Genomic DNA, 20,185 nt, shown 5'->3' with positions numbered 1-20,185 from the left:
TTTATTGGGTATTTAGATTAAGTTGTTTATGATCATCTAGAGCTGAGGTTTAAATTTTTCTGTATATCTATTAGAAATCTATTCAAAATAAATGTATTTTTAACGTCTTTGAATATACTTAACCAAAGAATTGTGGTAACACTTTATAATACAGCCCGCATTTTACGGTGTGACTTCCCATCACTTACCATGTAATTTCCCGGAACTTACGATGTAACTTCCTCGTATGAATCCGGACATATAGAATACTTTCTGGTTCTTACTGGTACTTAAATGTAGGTACAGCGGAAGAAAACAAACAACGAGAAACAAGGGAATAAAAATTGGGGTTTTAAAGTGTAACTTCCCAACATTTACCATGTAACTTCCCGGAACTTATGGTGTAACTTCCTCGTATGAATCAGTATGTTACATGTGTATATGTGTACTAAAATCAAATGTTTTTGCTCATGGCAGTTATGATAATCATTTTTTATGCATGTGTGTTTGACAGGCAAGCTTCACCCACACTCAAAAGATTTATTATGTTTATGTCTTCTACTTCATTGTATGAATTTGAATAGAACAAGTCGAGAAATGGGTCTATACTTTTGAAAATTAGTTCCTAGCAGCCATGTTGGTCCAGCACTGCAGCAGCTCATAACAGGCAAATTTACCTCTCTCCAGTACACAGCTATGAAAGGCTTGTATTGTCATCCGAGGATGAAAAAATAACAATACAGTAATGTAATAATATACATAGTATATCTTTAATTACATAATAATAAGGCACGCAGGAAGTTATGAAAAATGATTTTATTCTTTGATTACACATAAACCACAACGTACCTGCTGTTCTCTCAGGCTTACTCTGTAGGTACAGACTACTTACCCCATAAGTACATGGTAACAACAGGGAGCGGGCTGGATTATTAAATTCACACTGTTCCCCAGTCCTCACTCTGTATGTACAGACTAGTTACCCTATAAATACATGGTAACAACAGGGAGTGGGTATTTATAGTATGTATAACCAACGGTGGACCATGATTATCTGATCACCGTCATATGTGTTACCAGGTTGTGGCCTATATAACATACCGGTACCTGTGTCCTACTGATACCTGCTGTCAGGTATCAGGTGTGTGTCCACACCACCCCTCAGGTCTCCCCTTTTCTCTCATGGAATAATTGGCTCTAGGTGCTTCATTCCTACAAAGGAAGGCAGAGGGAGAGAGAGGAAGAGCACTGCAGAGAGAGAGCGAGAGAGAGAACAAGAGAGCGGGAGAGAGAGAGAGAGAGAGAGAGAGAGAGAGAGAGAGAGAGAGACAGAGAAAACACTCCCACAGGCAGTGTGCAGTATTGCACCCACATGCCACACGTAACATTCATATGTAATAAGATATGTTTTTTTCAACTCATTCCATCTGTAAGGAGTTTATAAAACCTGTTTTTTTCAAGCTCAACTTGAACATGCAAGCATAGCTTAAGTCAAAGTGTCCTGTGATTTGACATTGCACTGTATTCAGAGTAGATGTAATCAGAGAGTGAGGTAATAATGGTAGATTAGCCAAGAAAGCCTTGTAGTAGTTATATTGTTATATATTGTTACATTACTGGATTATGGTCATTAATGCATTCATGCATCCAATGTTACATATTTGTGCGTGGCAAAAGTATGCGAACCTCTAGTATTATCAATTCATTTGATTAGAAGAGAAATCTGGGTTTTCACTATCAAAGTCTGAGCTTCACAACACAGGTTTTTGGAAGTGTGTCATGGTTCGAACAAAGGAGATTTCTGAGGATCTTAAAAGAAGAGTTGTTGATGCTCACCAGGCTGGAAAGGGTTACAAAACCATTTCTTAAGAGTTTGGACTCGACCAGTCGACTGAGGCAGATCGTGTATAAATGGAAGACATCCACCACCATTGTTACCCTCCCCAGGAGTGGTTGAACAACAAAGATCACACCAAGAGCAAGCGTGTAATAGTCCAGGAGGCCACAAGGGACCCCAGGGCAACGTCTAGGAATCTAAAGGCCTCTCTTACAGTGGCTAATATCAATGTTCATGAGTCCACCATAGGAGAGCACTGAATATCAATGGTGTGCATGGCAGAGTTGCAAGGAGAAAGCCACTACTCTCCAACAAAAACATTGCCACTCATCTATGGTTCACTCAAGACCACCATGTTTCACCATCTGTGAAACATGGTGCTGACAGTATCATGGTTTGGGCTTCTTTGCTGCCTCTGGACCAGGACAGCTTGCAATCATTGATAGAACTATGAATTCTGAGTTGTAGCAGCAGATTCTACAGAAAAATGTCACGGTATCCATCTGTGAACTGAAACTCAACAGAAAGTGGGTCATGCAGCATGAAAACAACACTAAACAAACAAGTTGTTCTACCAAAGAATGGGTAAAGCAGCAGAAAGTCCTGACCTTAATCCTACACTTGCTGTGGGAGGACCTGAAGTGGGCAGTTCACGCAAGGATGCTGAACAACATCCCCAAGGTGAGACTGTTCTGTAAGGAAGAACGGGCTAGAATTCCTCTAAGCTGATCTGCAGGGCTGATAAGCAGTTACCGGAAAGGAATAGTTGAAGTTATTGCTGCGAAAGGGGGTCACACTAGTTAGTGAAAGCAAGGGTTCATTACTTTTGTCTCACACAAATATGTAAGATTAGATAAATTTCCACAATAAATAAATGAATAAGTTTAATGTTTTTGTCTTGTTTGTTTAATTGGGTTCATTTATCTAGTTTTAGGACTTGTGTAAAAATCTGATCAAGTTTTAGGTCATATTTATGCAGTAGTAGAAAAAATTCTAAAGGGTTCAAACTGTCAAGCATCACTGTATAATAGACCTCTTAACATTTTATGAGCCTGAATGTGGTCTTAGATTATCTAACCAGTTGCTTCTTACTGTTCCCAGGTCCCAATTTGTGACCAGAGGGGATTAGGCTTTCGCTCTCAGGGCTCCCAATCTCTGGAATGCACTTCCTATAGAGATTAGACTTTTGACAGCTGTGTCAACATTTAAAAACCTACTACGGGAGGATGGCATTCTTGTGATGTACTGATGTTTGTGTGTGTATGCATCTATATACACATATATTAATGTTCTTGTGAGATATATATCCATGTGTGCACAATTTTTTTTTGATACCTTTTTTTTATCTCTGTGATATTCTTGTTCTTGATCTACCTTAGTGCTGTTCTGTCTTAATAGTTATTTTACATTCTTTACTTTTATTTAATCTGTCCTATTTTTACTTCCTTGTGAAGCACTTAACATTTATTTTGTTGAAAAGTGCTATATAAATAAAGATTATTATTATTATTATTATTATTATTATTATTATTATTATTATTATGTCAGTGGCTATTTAAGGATATCCATGATGATATTTAATGGTGCATTATCATAAACAATTAGATAACCACAAACCAGGGCCCTGTCCTTCAAATGTAGCTTGACTAATTCAGGCTAACATGCTGTATCAGACTAAAATAATCCTGTGAATTCTCATTTGGCTAATTTGGTTCTTTGAGAGCAGTATGAGGATTGATTTGCTAATCCTGGATGCAGTTATCTTGAATAACAAAGGTAAAATGAGTTCAGAGTTGAAACCATGATCTTCATATGATTGGCTGAGTGCTGATCATGTGATTGCAGTTAAATGAGGTCGGTGTGCAGGGAACCCTCACAGCATGCACTGGGGTAATAGATTAATGGACATGACAATGTTTCTACTGTTTCCACACTTTTATCACTGTTGACCAATTACAGATGGGTGACAAATTAAAGGAAAAACCAGTACAGGTCTGAATGCTTGACCCCTACAGTGAGGGGATCTGGTAGCTCTGTTATGCTCTGGGGGGCATTTTGCTGGCATGGTTTGGGTCCACTTGTCCCCTTAGAGGGTAAGGTCACTGCAAATCAATACAAAGTTGTTTTGATTGATCAACTTTATCCTATGATGAAACATCTCTATCCTGATGGGAGTGGTCTCTTCCAGGATGACAATGCCCCAATTCACAGGGCACGAGGGGTTACTGAATGGTTTGATGAGTATGAAAATGATGTGAATCATATTCCATGGCCTTTGCAGTCACCAGATCTCAACCCAATTGAACCTATGGGAGATTTTGGACTGACGTGTTAGATAGCGCTCTCCACCACCATCAAAAACACCAAATGAGGGAATATCTTTTTAAAAAATGGTGTGCATCCCTCCAGAAGAGTTCAGAGACTTGTAGAATCAATACCAAGGCTGAGGAACACCATAGTAGTGAGATAGACAAAAAATGTTATTATCCATTATGCAATGACATAGTATATAATGAAATATAGATAGAATATTTGATATAATTATTAGTATACGGTATACAATAGAAACACACGATTTGTTGCTACGACAACAATTGCAGATTAATTGTAAAACAGCTTCGAAAACCCCCAAAATCCAGACTCGTGAAATTGTCGGAGTAAATCGTCCCGCCATCTGTAGGTGCTGTAAACGCCAATCCAAACTCCAGACCAGCAGGTGGCGGTAATGAAAAACAAACAAAAAAAATCTGCACAGCTGCTGTTAAACAGCCTTATTTTTTTCCCACCCGCATTCCATGAAGACCCGCCTTTCTCTGCCTCTGATTGGCTAGTACTCGTTGCCCTCGTTGGTTAGGTTGGTCAGATTTATGCATAAGGAGTGAGATGATTGGCTTAGGGTAAGAATATCAAGGTCAGAGCCAATCAGAGGCAGAGTAGGGGCGGGTCTCCGCAGAATGCGGACTGGAAAAAAATAGTGTGTGAAAGAAATTTGAAAAGAAGAAAACAGTGAAGCACAGGAATCAGGAAACCGAGGTAGTTGCATTCAGCCCGGTGGGATTGTGTTCGCGTTAATTGATTAAACGATAAGCTATATTCGCTCCTAAAGATGTCCAAAAGACATCGTCTGGATTTGGGTGATGACTACTCCTCCAGTAAGAAGAGATCTGAGGGGTAAGTGAAACTCCACAGTCAACATGTCTGATTTAACCACTGAGGTTGTAGCTAACTGCTAGCTGATGCTAACGTTAGTGAACTTGGCTAATAGCCACCATGGATGTATTATGAGAATCAAGATAATAAAGCTAACATTGTAGCTCTGGGGTTCTTTAACGGCTTGTGGATGCTCCTCTGATACAGATTATTAAATGTATTGTGTCCAGCTGCTAAATAAGATAATGAAACTAGCTGCTGAAGGTAGCTTCAGCTAACTAACGAAGTATTCGTTACCTTCACAATTGAGGCACGTGTATGTGTAGCTTAGCTAAGTTGTGCGTGTTGCTAGCTAGCGACTAGCAGGCTAACAAGCTACAAAATATAATACTGTGATTTAATTCTCAAAATAGTTATCAGTAATATAATAAATCATTGTGTTAACAGTACCTAAGTAAAGGGGTGTGCTAGCATGTTTGCTAACGGAAACTTTCAGGATATTTTTATCTACATTTACTGACAAATTTTAAGCTATTTAGCTTAGTGAGACACTGTCCACTTCGCTCAAACTGATGCTGTTTAATACAACAGGCTCGCAATATATCCCGCTTTTATGTCATGACGGTCATAAACTAGTGTTCAACTTTCTTCAATTATTAACTTTTGATGCTGTAATGCATGAGGTGCCGTTCATTTGTATTGTTTTAATATTGTGGTGTAAATATTACCCACGCAAAGTTCACAGAAGATTCATCGGTGAAAGCATAACATATTATCTGGCCAACAGTTTATAAACCAAAACAAATTTTAAGTTTATATATTTTATTTATCTATTTTTCTCTGGCTGATATTGTCATTACCCCCTCATTGTGAGTGCTACAATGATGAATACCATCATATCTAAGCAAGTGTAAACCATTATTTTGCACTCTTAAGAAAGTGCAATACAGTGTAAAAAAAAAACAAACAAACATTATAAACACCTTAATATAACACAATTCAATTCAACAGCAAAAACTCAGTGAAGTTGAATCAGCGCCTCTCTAAAACAGTTTCAATAAAAACAACATTATAATCTTCATGCAGTTAGGATTTCCTTCAGGGCTGTTGTATTAGATAGCATTTGTTTTTCATTTTGTGTGGCAAATAAACAGATAACTGAGTGCACATTAGAGCAGGTTAATGCTGTGATATTGGAAATGTATACGGAGTATACGTCAACATCCAAATCATAGTTATGTCACACAATCATCGTAAGTTGTCTGATGATGAAGCACTATTACTTATCATTTGCAGTTTTTGACAGTATCTTAGGTAGAAAATTGCCAAATAGCTTCATAATGATTCTTTACAATGTAAATATCTGTAATAATTTACTGTCCTGATGTTAACAGGAGAGACAGGGACCGTGACAGAGACCGTGAGGATCGCTCCAGGGACAGGGACCGAGATCGGGATCGGGACAGGGACAGAGACCGGGACAGAGACCCGAAGCCATCTAGTGTGCCATCTAACAGCACACCAGTTGTGTCAGGCTTACCACCCCTCAAGCAGATGGCCGTGCAGCAGCAGATCAATCCATTCACCAACCTGCCGCACACACCGCGCTTCTACGAGATCCTGAAGAAGAGGTTACAGCTACCAGTGTGGGAGTACAAGGAAAGCTTCAATGATATCATCACGCGTCAACAGAGCTTTGTCCTCGTTGGAGAGACTGGCTCTGGGAAGACAACACAGGTCTGAAATGCAATAAGTCAGTCAGTCTCTTATGTGATGCATGAGATGCAAGCTATTCAAATAACCACTGTGATTTGATACTCTTGATTTTTATCTGAATTCATTGCATCCTTTGCTTCGATCTTCAGATCCCACAGTGGTGTGTGGACATGGTTAGGGGCTTGCCTGGTCCTAAGCGGGCAGTGGCCTGTACTCAGCCCAGGAGAGTGGCAGCCATGAGTGTGGCTCAAAGAGTGGCAGATGAGATGGACGTCATGCTTGGACAGGAAGTCGGCTACTCCATCAGATTTGAGGACTGTAGCTCTGCCAAGACTATACTGAAGTAAGTAATTGAGGTCTGCTGATGTTCAATAACTGCTGTTTAAAGGCACAGAAGCAGTCAGTCTTATTTGCTGTAATCTGGAACTTTTCAGTCTAACGAAGCACAACTGCTATTCCTTCAGGTACATGACAGACGGTATGTTGCTAAGAGAGGCTATGAATGACCCGCTGCTGGAGCGATATGGTGTGATTATTCTGGACGAGGCCCACGAGCGAACTCTGGCCACAGACATCCTGATGGGAGTACTGAAGGAGGTGGTGCGACAAAGACCAGATCTGAAGGTATTTGTTCACCTTGGGAATAACAGTGACAAATGATTTGCTTGCGATTATTTTGGTTTATCTGAAGTTTTGCTACAACCGAGTACTTTACAATAAGAAAATGTATCAATCTTGAAAGACAAAAAAATTGCAACAGTGATTTTTGCCTCCTGAGGACTCACATCACTTTGAAATACTGTTTAAAATTTCTAACCCAATATCCACTCAGACAGTATTACAGAAATAAAAAAAAAACAATTTTAAAAGTAAGTGTGGCTATTGAATATGTTTATTAAATTATGTTTAAATTAGACACGCTGTATAAGTTTGTCCCCATAAACTTTGCAAATCACATTTTCCTCATTTACCAAGACTTTCATTTGGTGATCTCAATAAGAGGGCTTGGAAGCTGGTTATACATACATGTGCAGCGTTTTAAGTTAAATTGAACAGATATGAGTAGAAAGAAAACATGTTGAACAACGTTTCCCTCCTGCACAGGTGATCGTCATGAGTGCCACGCTAGATGCTGGGAAGTTCCAGGTGTACTTCGACAACTGTCCTCTGCTAACTATTCCTGGTCGTACACACCCTGTGGAGATCTTCTACACCCCTGAGCCAGAGCGAGACTACCTTGAGGCAGCGATCCGCACTGTCATCCAGATTCATATGTGTGAGGAAGATGAAGGTGACTGCCTTCTCTTTCTCACTGGTCAAGAGGTGAGAAACATGATGCTTGCATTGTTGGTACAGTGGAAATTCTTATGTTGTTTTTCCTCAACACATAAAACTAAATCTAATTCTTTTTCTGTCAGGAAATTGACGAGGCCTGCAAACGGATCAAGCGTGAGGTTGATGACCTTGGACCTGAAGTTGGAGACATTAAAATCATTCCACTGTATTCCACATTGCCACCACAACAGCAGCAAAGGATCTTTGAGCCTCCTCCTCCAAGGAAGCCCAATGGTGCAATAGGAAGAAAGGTACATCTTAAATAATTCACCAGTTTAGATTATAGAGATATCAGTTAAACTAAAAGGAATATCGCAACAAGTTAAATTATACAACTGCACCCAGTAATAAGATTTTGATTATAGATGTCTGACAGCTTGTTGCTTCTTCTTTAGGTTGTCGTGTCGACAAACATTGCTGAGACTTCTCTGACAATTGATGGTGTGGTGTTTGTCATCGATCCTGGATTTGCCAAACAAAAGGTGGGCAAAGCTCAGTCAAATCTTGGGTAATCCTGTAAAATCTGCATCAGTATTACAGATGCATACATGTTCCATTAGGGTCAAGTGTAGAGGGCTGCATTGGCATTTGGATCCCGCAGGACCCAGCACAAATCTTGCGGGAGCAAGCCGTTTTAGCTTTGCTGCTGGTGGGAGCGCGGGCAGTCAAGAAATAAACTGCAAGTCTCTGGATTTAGCTAGCGCTAACCAGAAGGATGGAGTCAACAAATGAAGTTAAAAAGAAGATAAGATCAGGTTATTACAATGCCAAAGCAAGGCAAATCTGACATTTGGACAAATGTCTCAGTTGTTACTGACAAAGATGGAAATGAACTGGACTTTGTTAGTTGCGACAAATGTGCAAAAGTATTGATCTACAATGGACACGAATCTGGCACCTCTGGGTTTAGGCGACATACCTGCTCTGTTCTCCCCGGTCAAAGTAAGCTCTCCTTCGAAGACAAAGCACTTCTTCCTGCAAATACTAAACAGGATACTATTGAGAAATGTGTCGCTCTTTGCTGTAGACTCCTGATCAGTGTGTTAAAAGACACAGGGAACCAAACAAAATCAAACAACCTCAGCAAAATAGACAACCACAGCCAACAACATGTTCTAAAATAATAAGTAAAAAAAATACAATGTAGTTTTGCCGTAGAATAGGTGTATTTATTGCACTAGAATAACTAATTATTGCATAGTATGAATATAATTTTGCACTAGAACATCATTTCACTATGTTATTACCAATAGGTATGCATCTTTTAATTAATACTATACAATAAAATAATGTGTTTTCCCTGTGGGACGGGCAAAGACACAAAATCCAAGGAACTTGTGGGTGGGAGTGGACATGCACATTGTGGGAGCGGGCAGTAATGGTCAGAAAATCCAGCGGGAGTGGGATTAAGAAAACAGGGCAGGGTTCTAGTCCAGTGGTCCCTTTTCTCTTGGTCACATTGTAAAAACATGTACATCCTAGGTCAGCTGTGTTGCTTAAATGTGCTTTCAAATGTGTGTTCAGGTGTACAATCCTCGTATCAGAGTTGAGTCGTTGCTCGTCACAGCCATCAGTAAAGCTTCTGCCCAGCAGAGGGCGGGACGAGCTGGCAGAACACGTCCAGGGAAATGTTTCCGTCTCTACACAGAAAAGGCCTACAAAACAGAGATGCAGGTAAGAGACCACATCCTCTCCTCCTCACTTATTGAGAATTGGAGCCAGGCTCAAAAACTTGTACTTGTGTTTTGTTGTCTTTATTCTTGTGTGCATCGTAGTTTAACCTCTCAGAATTATATTATGAGATACATTTAACATCGTATGCACCCTCTCTCCAGGATAACACATACCCTGAGATTCTGCGGTCCAACTTGGGATCTGTTGTGCTACAGTTGAAAAAGCTTGGTATTGATGACCTTGTGCACTTTGACTTCATGGATCCACCAGGTGAGTCAGTCTGGATTAGTTTGATAACTAATAGTAAAACCACTATTGTTCTCTAGTCAGGCAAGACCCTCTGACCTTTCTGTCTGTCTCCTCCCTCCTTCCCGCCGCAGCTCCTGAGACACTAATGAGGGCCCTCGAGCTGCTGAACTACCTGGCAGCCCTCAATGATGATGGCGACCTGACGGAGCTGGGCTCCATGATGGCAGAATTTCCTTTGGACCCCCAGCTGGCGAAGATGGTTATTGCTAGCTGCGAGTTCAACTGCTCTAACGAGATCCTTTCCATTACTGCCATGCTGTCAGGTAATGCCCAGGACTGGGCTGACATCTTTCTTGCCTTCAGTAGGCCAAGTTCCCGCTGGTTAAAAACACCACATCTCACTGATGGTGTTGGAAAAAGCGTCCTTTATAAAATCCAGTTTGTGGACATCATCTTGGTACAAAATAGAATTAGGATGTCACTTTTAATCATCATAGATAATTTCAGATTTAATTTGAATTATTTCAAATTTGTTCAATATTTTTATTTTCCTTTTTAAAGTTTTGATGTGGTATCTCAAGCACTTGTGGGCAGTCAAAGCCTTTGAACTTTTTAAGATGGAGAAGCAGATGCCTCTATAAAACCTTATGATTTCATCTTTATCGTATATGTTGTAACAAAGTATTGGTTCAATGTTATAAGAAAATGTTAGTTTTGTTAAACCCAGATGTCGACAAACGTGTACAGATTGTATATGAAGCTACGCTCAGAATTGTAGTTACACTCAGAAGTGCCAAAGTGGAAAATACAAGTTATATCAATAAAGGGCCACAGTAGCAGTAAGACAGTGTTTTAAACAGATAGTCCTTCTATTTAAGGAAATATACAGAGAATACTCTGTATTCACAAATAATCATGATTATTACTTTATCAATGTGAACTCATATTTCATATGGCCAAAAACATTAGTAGTCCACAAATTCAGTTTTGGTTGGAAAGCCTTTGTCTCTGGGCAGCTTTCCATAAATGTTAAAGCTCTTTTTAGATTTACAGACAGTTTTAATCTTAGGTTTAAATTTATTAAAGCTTTAATATAGATGTTAAATGATTAGCAAGTGAGCTTTATCACAAGTGTTTCATCACCATAGCAAGTGGATAGGGCAGGCACCACGTATACATTTTTTCATATTTCTCATATTTACCAGAATTTTCTTTTCATTTAAATAATTTAAATAAGGCATTCAGTTAAAACTATCTATTATTATGGGTAGCCTGTTTTAATTATCTCATCTCTTTGAGTCCTAACAGTTATTTCTGAACCTTAAAGTTAAATATTGCTGGTGTTCCTAACACTTTGTAGTTGTGTGAAAACTCTTGTTTTACAGATGTGGTTAAATGACCCCCCCACTCTACGAGCTAATAACCAAAACAGTTGGAATGACCATGAGAAAAGACTGCAGCCCCCTTTGATAGAGCTTGTGGTCCTGCCCTCTCCCAACGCTGTGTCGAGTGCCCTAGCATCATAGGCTTTGCTCCATTTTTCTGTGAATGTTTGACTCATCCCTATGGGCGGCTTTGTTGGGGCCCATACCAACCTTGTTTAGTCCCACAGTGTTTTGTCCGCCCCACGGAGGCTAAGAAGGCAGCAGACGAGTCCAAGATGAGGTTTGCTCACATCGACGGAGACCACTTGACGCTGCTCAACGTCTACCACGCCTTCAAACAAAGTGAGCATCACAAGTTCTGCGTCGTTCCCCTATTTTATTCATCATCATATGGTAGCGCTGAAATGCTTGCGTTGAGAATGTTAAAGCTGCATTAACTGAGGGGGAGTGCAAACAGTCGCTTATTAACACATTTTGCAGAGTTTGAGCCACATTAGCATGTTTCTGGCCACCTGACGCTTTGGTCTTCAACAAGGTGTGTCCTTAGCTTCGCATATGTTCCACTGTGTTCATCGGCTAGTCGCTAACTTTGTGTGTGTGTGTGACATTTGTTGCTAGGCCGTTATTGCGTACAGTGGATTTTTAGAGCTTTTTTGCTGAAAACGGCTGCAGCTGTAAACCAGATTGATTAAAGCTGAGTTTCTGGCCAGAAATCCAAAACATTATTCCATAATAAACTAAAAAGCTCTTTAGTGCTAAAGCGTTCATTTTTACATGCGTCCCCATACACATTACACATAGCAACTTGATCCATTGTTATTGATTAGTGCAGCTTTAAATCTGTTATGAAATTAGTGTTTACTCATGCCAGATAAGAGTGTAGAGACATGATAATTAACCAAATTAATCCTTCTTGTCCCCGTTCCAGACCACGAGTCTAACCAGTGGTGCTATGACAACTTTGTCAACTACCGTTCACTGATGTCTGCTGACAACGTGCGGCAGCAGCTGTCCAGGATCATGGACCGCTTCAACCTGCCCCGCCGAAGCACAGAGTTTACCAGCAGAGATTATTACATCAACATCCGCAGAGCGCTCTGCACCGGCTTCTTCATGCAGGTAAACACACACTCAGTTCTTCATTCCCCCATCATGTCAGGAAGTATCTTAAGTTTGCACCAGAGATATCTGTGGACCCACTTCCATTTGTGCCTCGTTGAAGTTCATCTGTTTTTCTTGTTTTCCATCCTGCAGGTGGCTCACTTGGAGCGCACAGGTCATTACCTCACAGTCAAAGACAACCAAGTGGTCCAACTGCACCCGTCTACAGTCCTGGACCACAAGCCCGAATGGGTGCTCTACAATGAATTTGTCCTCACCACCAAGAACTACATACGCACTTGCACAGACATCAAACCAGAGTGGTAAGAGTGCAGAGAGTTAAAATTTGAGTAATTCAGAGGCAGATAAATCTGTGTTGGTGAGCTTTAATTTTAATTTTAATTTTTAATTCTCTTGCATTTCAGGTTGGTGAAGATTGCACCCCAGTACTATGAAATGAGTAACTTCCCACAATGTGAAGCTAAAAGACAGCTGGAGCGAATCATTGCCAAACTAGAGAGCAAGGAGTATTCCCAGTACTGAACAATAGCCAAGAAGTGTCCTGGACAACAGCCGCGTACTATAGTTTTAGATCTTTCTGTATCATTGTATCTTAATGTTTAAAATTTGGCATTTTGATTTTTATATTTTGTTTGCTTTTTGTTTTGTTTTGTTTTTTTCTTTCTCCCATCAATGTTAATTCTGTAACTAAGTGTAATGTCAGATGAAATATCAGCGGCAAATATTAGACCTGGCTATAAATATTTTCAAAAGGAATATCAGTAACATGTCATTTAGATGTGGTTGACTTTCCTTTAGGGGACTGAGTCATAAAAAGATTTGTGCTTGCTTTGTTTCTTTAATAAAGGAGCTTTGACTTAGTTTCTGTGTATATATTAATTAGTAAAGCCTGTTATTGCAAAAGTAGTTTGGTCCCCAGTGGAGTTTTTGTTTCTGTGTTGAGATACTGATCAAGTATTTGCTAATTTGGCAGAATTAACAATTTTGCTAGATTAAATGTGTTTGTAAATTTAAAATAAATGAATCAATTCACAGGTTAATACAGCCAATGAAAATTGTTAAAAGTAGATGATATTACTTTTTCAGTATGCGTAATGTCTTCACAAATCTACAAAAACAACTGAAAAAGCTTCCCAAAAGGGTCAGTGATAATACAAATAAAGAAGGGTTGGACCAGCAGCTCCTCCGGGTTGCAACGCACCAAATATTGTTGCAATCCAGATCATTTATGCACATCTTTAGTGTATTAAACTTTCACACTTCTGCATTCAAGGGCTCCCCTCCTTTTTTTCCTTTGTAGAATTTTAATACGTAACACATTTGTTCTTTTGAATTCTTGAGAAATTCTCAGCAGTCAGCTTGTTACAGTTCAACTTGACTTTTATGTGTTACCTAAGAATCCCAGTTTATTAAACAGTCTGCTGTAAAGATAAAATATTGGCACTGTCTTAGTTCAATGTTCAGGTAACAAAATCAGGCCAAATGCACTTGTCATTAAAACACTTTATTTGATCACAGATGTAACTATTGTATACAATTCATATTATACCACCACCTTATACCAGTGTTTTCCAACTTGATGGTCAGGACCCTCCAAGGGGCCACAAGATAAAACAACTTTGTTCATATGACTTTAAGTTAGTAGTAGTACTACTGATGGGTTTTCCTCCCACCTGCCTAAGTATCCTTCCAACCTACTAAGCTACATAAAACTGGAAGGTTTTTCTACTTCAAGCATAAACACATAAAATCACACAAAACACACTGCAGGCTACATATTGTCATCACTGTTTTTGTTTTACTAAAAGCTTTGCTTAGCTGAATATGCACTCATGCCACTGACTGCTCTTCAATATCCTCTATGGTCTCCGGCAGGCACCTGTTGCGTGTCTCTGGCAGTGCTCTTGCTACCATTCCCCCCAGTACAGCTGCAGAGCACAGGACAACCTGTGGCAGGTCCTTCCACACATCATCCAGCAGAAGGATCAAAGGAGCCACTGCTACACCGAGTCGAGCCATGAAGGAGTTGTAGCCCATACCATTCTGCCTAAAAGACATTATAAACAGGAGACTAATTTCAGGTTCTACTCTTGTGACATATGATTTTACTTCACATAGAAAGTACATCAGATCTATGCCATGTCTCACACTGTTGATAAACTGTATATAATAAATAATGAACTTTATTTATATAGCTTTTGAAACACAGTTACAAAGTGCTCTACAGTAAAACAGATCACATTTAAAACACAGAGATTACAACAAACTAAAAGCCATAAAAAATCCACACATAAAACACAAAGGGAGTACAAAACAAAATTAAAAATAAATATAGCTGCAAGCAGCAATTCCTGGGTTCAAACCTTCTTGCAGTCAACTGAAGAGAGCAGCTCAATCTTCCAAAATCAAAGCTGTGAGCAAAAATGATCAGGTTTCTGGCTTCACAAAGGTGAGCAAAGTCACTTCAGCTAGTTTAATTCTGTTTAAAGAAGGAGTGAGACCTATTCAGACTTGTTTCATCATCAGAAAGCATGCAGCATTTCAATAATTGCACACTCAAAGTTGTATGTTCAGTGTGTATGTTCAGGAGATAGTGCCGGATATCTCCAGTGATTTTAATCAGGATTGCTCAAAGGCATCTTGAGTTATGAGCAAATATGTGATAGGCCACAACCACTTGCATAGATCAATATGATCAATACTCGCCCCCAGAATAAGCGCACCAATTTAGGTGAAATTCTGTCCACTGGGTTTTCAGGTACGCGTTTGTGGTATTTTTGGCGCCCTCTATGGGCCGGGCTCAAAATGCTTTGGTAGACCTGTTCCCAATCACGGACTTAAGTTATGTATCAAAATTTATGATGACTAGACAATCAGTTAATGAGTTATGGCCAATATTTGCAATGATGTTTTGGTTGATGGTGGCCATGTTTTTCAACTGATCTTGCTCATTTTTAAAGAAATTTGTATCTCAGTCCCACAAGGCTGTATACCAAATTTGATGTTGATACAGTCAAAATTCAAAAAGTTCTATTCATTTCACTGTTTTTCAGTTTATGCAAATTAGCAAAAAGTCCATCATGGCAGACTGTCCATCAGGACAGGCTTTTTTGTAGAGCACATTGAGCTGGAATTTCAAGTCAGTTAGACTTACAGTGTGAGGGGCGTGGCCTTTCAAAAATTGAGTTAATTATAGCGCCACCATCTGGCTGATTGGGCTCATATTTCTTGAGAAGCGCATGCAAATCATTTCCAGTTATTGTGCCAAGTTTCATGGTTTTAGCTCATTCCAGCTCACAGCAATTTGAGCCGTGGCAGAAGACAAATAATAATAAACCAACACAAAGAAGGGCTCTACCTCTTCAGGGTTTGAACACTATTAAACATGACATTAGCAACAAATAAAATCAAATTAAAAAAAATATATAAGCAGGCAGCTCAGGTAAAATTAGGAAATGCTTTCCAGTAAAAGTATGTTTTAAGATGAGACTTGAAAGAAGACACTGACTCAGACAGCCTTATTCCTCGAGCAGGTCGTTCTAGAGCCTCGGGCCCTGATGGCAAAGGCTCTGTCCCCTTTAGTTTTCAGCCTGGACTCTGGAAGAGACAGAAGACCTCTGCCCAAGGATCTCAAACTCGCACAGGTTCATGAGGAATTAAAGGTCTAAAATATAATCTGGAGCCAGGTCATGAACAGCCTTAAAGTTAATCAATAAGATCTAAAAAACAATCCTAAAACAAACAGGTAGCCAGTGTAAAAAGGCTAAAACAGGTGTGATGTGATCGTGTATCTTAGTTCTGGTTAAAAGCCTGGCAGCTGAGTTCTGTACAGAGTGTAGTCATTTCATAGTTTTCTGACTAAAACAAATCCATGAAAAGTTTTTAGGCTGACAGAATAATGGTGGAAAGAAAGGCGTGCATAGTTACCTCACTACAGTGGGATATAGCTCAGAACTGTAGAGCACAACAGTTGCAAAGGATGCAGAAGAAAACCCTTTGCCAATGACTGCTACCACTGTTCTTACAACAGACATATCTAAGAAAAGAAATTTGAGAGGACAAAAACAAATTATGCAATAATGCATTGTTACAGAAGTTTGTATAATCCTAAAGAGATTATACAAACGACATTGTTATTCCTGAAACAATCACATAAAACAACAAAATGACCAAAAGGTTTAGATGCAAGTCTGGAAATAAATGAATATCCACCTTTAGGTACCACAATGTTGATTCCGAGACACACTCCAACAATCAGCAAAGCTCCCATCTCAGTGCTTCTCCTGCCTATTTTATCCAGTAAGTAGTAAACTAATATCTTGGCTGGGAACTCAACTACAGCATAGATAAACTGAGTGAGATAGATATTGACCCCGAAGCCTGTGATGTTGAAACTGATGCCATAAAATGCGGTTGCCACGCTGAACCTAAAGACAGAGAAAGTGGAAACCTTTTTAAAATGGCTGTAATCAAAAAATGAACACAGATATTTTACAACCTAAAATCATAAAGCATACATACCAAACTATACCAGTACATAGAGCCAGTTTCCTCATTCTAGGTGTTCGTATCAGATCGAGGTAGGAGAAAGCCCGGTCTCTTTTCTCTGTCACAACAATAGTGGACAGTGTCTGAAAGAATACGAGCAACATTATTCTTAAAACATTTGATGTTTGAAAATGTAAAGAATAATTTACAGGTCCAAGATTATGTTGTTGACTCTTATTACTTGACTTCACCATCATCTGGAATACGCTAACCTCTGTTTTAAGTGTGTTGGTTAACTCCTCTGTTTGATTCATCTTGGCACATTTTTTCAAATAGGTCTGAGCTTGTTCCAGCTTTCCGTTGGCAATGAGCCACCTGGCTGATTCTGGCATCCACCTAATGTAAAGGAAAGATGTTTTTTACTTAATGCTTGGGATACATCACCAACAAATGTGGTTGATTTTGTGCATATCAACAAGACAAAGATAGAATGCAAAAGAAGAATGTTGTTGTTGTCCACACACTGAATACTGCAAGATCCCAAAGTTTAATGAGGCAACATTTCTATCATCGAGGTCCTTATCAAATTGTCTTTGTAGGTTGTTTTTGAATGTTTTTCTTAGTGTATCATATAACTAATTGTAGATGGGGCTTTCATTTTTGTCTGTATATACTACCTACTTTCCTATCGATGCCTGTCAGACAAAGACCTTGATGGTTGAAACTACTCAAATTTTGAAATTGCAATATTAGTGTGCAAACTATCTCCTTTTCCTATATTTATCTTAAATCTTGGTTCTCAAATGTTAACCAAACAACCAAAGCACAAACCCTCCAGATAAGGGCTTATTGCAAATGCCTCTGTTGGACTTAAAGTTTTGATATTTTGAGTCATACCTCCAGGTGATAATGGCCAAGGTTAGAGGTGAGGTGACACTAACAATCAGCCACCGCCAATCAGTCACATAGTAAGCAATAAGTGGAAATACTGCATTCCCAAATGTCCAGGATAAGCTGTCGATCACTCCTACCAGTTTCCTGTGCTCGATGTCGACCCACTCCACACCTGCAAAGAACAAGAAGCTTGTCGCTTTGCAAGGATCACAATACACTTCTTTTATGTTTTATAGACCTGCATTTGGTAACCTTGACTTCTGAAATCAACACAACATAATGTAGGATGTGTTTAAGAATTAGTTTAGAAATTAAACAACCCAGAGAATAAAATATATAATTACTGAGGACTGTTGAGACAATGACAATGCCATTGATGCAAAACCCAGTGAAGAACCTCAGCACCGCAAACATCACGTAAGATGAAGAAAAAGCACTCGCAACAGCAAACAGCATTCCTGACACAAATGACACCAGCAGCATGATCCTTCGGCCAAACCTGTGGAAAGTCACGTAGTCTCCAAATGTAATTTATTGAATGGTTGAAACACTCGGTAATTACATCTTTCAGTTGACAGCCAAGCTGCAATACCTGTCACTCAAACTCCCAAAGGACATGGCTCCAAACATCACTCCAACAAAGAAGATGGTAGCAGTGGCTTTGTTTTTCCCTCTTTTATCACACACCAGGTCCCACTTGTACAAAAAAATAAAGAAAAAGGACAAGTTCATGATGTTCTTTGGCAGAAGGGGTACTTTTATGTTTGTTTGATATTGTACAAATAAAAAGAAATGTAAGTCACCTGTGAGGTCAGAGTAGACTTGAAAGTTCTGTTGTCGTACACCCATCCATGCTGGCAGGACACTGTAGGTAGGTCAGTAATGTTGGAAGAGTTGAACAGGAGATGATACTGAGGCTCTGCAAACATCTCACAGGAGCTCAGAGTCCCATCCTCCTGGACTGGAATACTAACAGCGAGCCTCTCCGACAGGGATAAATTGCTAAAAATACCTCCATCATCCAGAAAGCTGATGTCGCAGTGGTGAGAAGGAACAGCCGCTATGAAGTTGTTCAGCATGAAGTGGCAGGGCATAGTGAAGCGGCCAATGAAGTTGATTACAATGATCATTTTCTGAAATCTTCCAAATCCATTAATATCAGAAAGAATGTTCTCAAACCTCATTGTGGCCTCCCAATGTGTGTAAAATACCTTGATTTGAAACTGAAAAAAATATAATCTTCATACGCCAATGACAGCAGAAGAAGTAGAAGAAGAAGTAGACTGACAACTTGCCACCAAACGAGACAACCCTTGACTATCCCAAGGGCTGCTGGATTACAGTTGAAATGAGTGAATATTTTACCTCACTTAACCACTAAACTAACTTTTGTCTATGAAGCTGTGAAGGACAATGTGCGTTCATGGTAATGGTTAAAGTAGGATCTTCGGTATGTAGTGAAATGAGTCATCATTTTATTTAGTTTACATTTCCTTACTAAATATCATCTCTTTATTGCATTACAGCAAACAAAAGAAGCCATGAATTTGTACTTTTGGATGCAAAATTCAGCATTGTTACACTGGAACGCAGCATTTTTTGTTTTACAATCATATATAAACAGCATTATGACTGCAGCAAAGGTTATAAAACTCTGATCTTAATACATTAGAGAGGAGAGGAATTATTCCCAAACACAAAACACACACAATGTAAGTTTGAAAGTTTTACATATTGTTAAATGCAGTGGGTTAATGGTCAGCAATGAGACTGTATAACAAAGACAAACTGACAATGCTTGCTCAGGGGTTAAGGTTAGAGAGTCAGTTTGAATCCCCAGACGAAATGTCTTACCCCAACTATTGTCACTGGCATACCATTAGACACTTAAACTGTATGACACAAAGCTGTGTCATGTCCAACAGTGGAAGATTTGTCATGTATAGCTCCCCCCTACACACCTAAATGCATCAATGTGAAAAGGGTCAGGCCCAAATGATGTGTAGGTCATTAACTGCCTTAAACAGCAAATATGTCGACATGCATGTCTTATCATATATGTAGGTGTTATGAATTCCATGTCTTTGAGCACTGAGGAGTTAAAAAAACAGCAAGACATTTTCACAAAGATACAGTACTTGACTGTAAATGATTTCCTATGTAATAGAGGGATTTCTAGTGACTGTCAGTCATTTTCTGAGAAATGTTATACAATACAATAGGCAACTGATTAAGCCCAGCCCAGGCATTGCCTTTAAAGGTTCACAATTTTTAATGTCTGTCTTAAAACAACTGTCAGATGTCCAATTGAATATTGAAATAGGTTGTTCTGGCCAGAATCATTCCTCCTGTTCAT

At 39.3% G+C, this 20,185-nt stretch overlaps 2 protein-coding genes across 2 annotated transcripts; one reads left to right on the top strand and one right to left on the bottom strand.

The window, feature by feature from the left end:
• Positions 1-4,797: 4,797 nt before the first annotated feature.
• On the top strand, positions 4,798-13,307 carry LOC121881240 (pre-mRNA-splicing factor ATP-dependent RNA helicase DHX15). Its single transcript, XM_042388935.1, has 14 exons — positions 4,798-4,987; positions 6,361-6,703; positions 6,832-7,025; positions 7,147-7,306; positions 7,787-8,005; positions 8,101-8,268; positions 8,413-8,499; positions 9,542-9,691; positions 9,853-9,961; positions 10,072-10,263; positions 11,545-11,667; positions 12,254-12,444; positions 12,580-12,749; positions 12,852-13,307. The coding sequence occupies exons 1-14, from the start codon at positions 4,923-4,925 to the stop codon at positions 12,967-12,969; spliced, it is 2,289 nt and encodes a 762-aa protein (XP_042244869.1). The 5' UTR covers positions 4,798-4,922; the 3' UTR covers positions 12,970-13,307.
• A 710-nt stretch (positions 13,308-14,017) lies between these two features.
• On the bottom strand, positions 14,018-19,013 carry LOC121881249 (solute carrier family 22 member 7-like). The gene is made up of 9 exons (XM_042388944.1): positions 18,633-19,013; positions 18,422-18,525; positions 18,174-18,328; positions 17,833-18,001; positions 17,208-17,331; positions 16,969-17,078; positions 16,660-16,874; positions 16,375-16,483; positions 14,018-14,494 (listed from the first exon to the last, which is right to left on the bottom strand). Exons 1-9 carry the CDS (start codon positions 19,011-19,013, stop codon positions 14,278-14,280), a joined length of 1,584 nt encoding a protein of 527 aa, XP_042244878.1. The 3' UTR covers positions 14,018-14,277.
• Between the last annotated feature and the right edge of the window lie 1,172 nt (positions 19,014-20,185).

The sequence above is a fragment of the Thunnus maccoyii genome, chromosome 2 (genome assembly GCF_910596095.1).
Source record: "Thunnus maccoyii chromosome 2, fThuMac1.1, whole genome shotgun sequence".
Taxonomy (NCBI): domain Eukaryota; kingdom Metazoa; phylum Chordata; class Actinopteri; order Scombriformes; family Scombridae; genus Thunnus; species Thunnus maccoyii.
This window is presented reverse-complemented; position numbering and strand designations above follow the sequence as displayed.

Bases quoted from the DNA above. Each gene is read 5' to 3' on its own strand.
- LOC121881240 (XM_042388935.1), top strand. From the start codon at position 4,923: ATGTCCAAAAGACATCGTCTGGATTTGGGTGATGACTACTCCTCCAGT. The intron at 7,307-7,786 runs GTATTTGTTCAC...CCTCCTGCACAG, and splicing joins GACAAAGACCAGATCTGAAG to GTGATCGTCATGAGTGCCAC. The intron at 8,500-9,541 runs GTGGGCAAAGCT...ATGTGTGTTCAG, and splicing joins CTGGATTTGCCAAACAAAAG to GTGTACAATCCTCGTATCAG.
- LOC121881249 (XM_042388944.1), bottom strand. From the start codon at position 19,013: ATGAGGTTTGAGAACATTCTTTCTGATATTAATGGATTTGGAAGATTT. The intron at 17,332-17,832 runs GTATGACTCAAA...CCTTTACATTAG, and splicing joins TTGGCCATTATCACCTGGAG to GTGGATGCCAGAATCAGCCA. The intron at 16,875-16,968 runs GTATGTATGCTT...CTCTGTCTTTAG, and splicing joins CTATGTACTGGTATAGTTTG to GTTCAGCGTGGCAACCGCAT.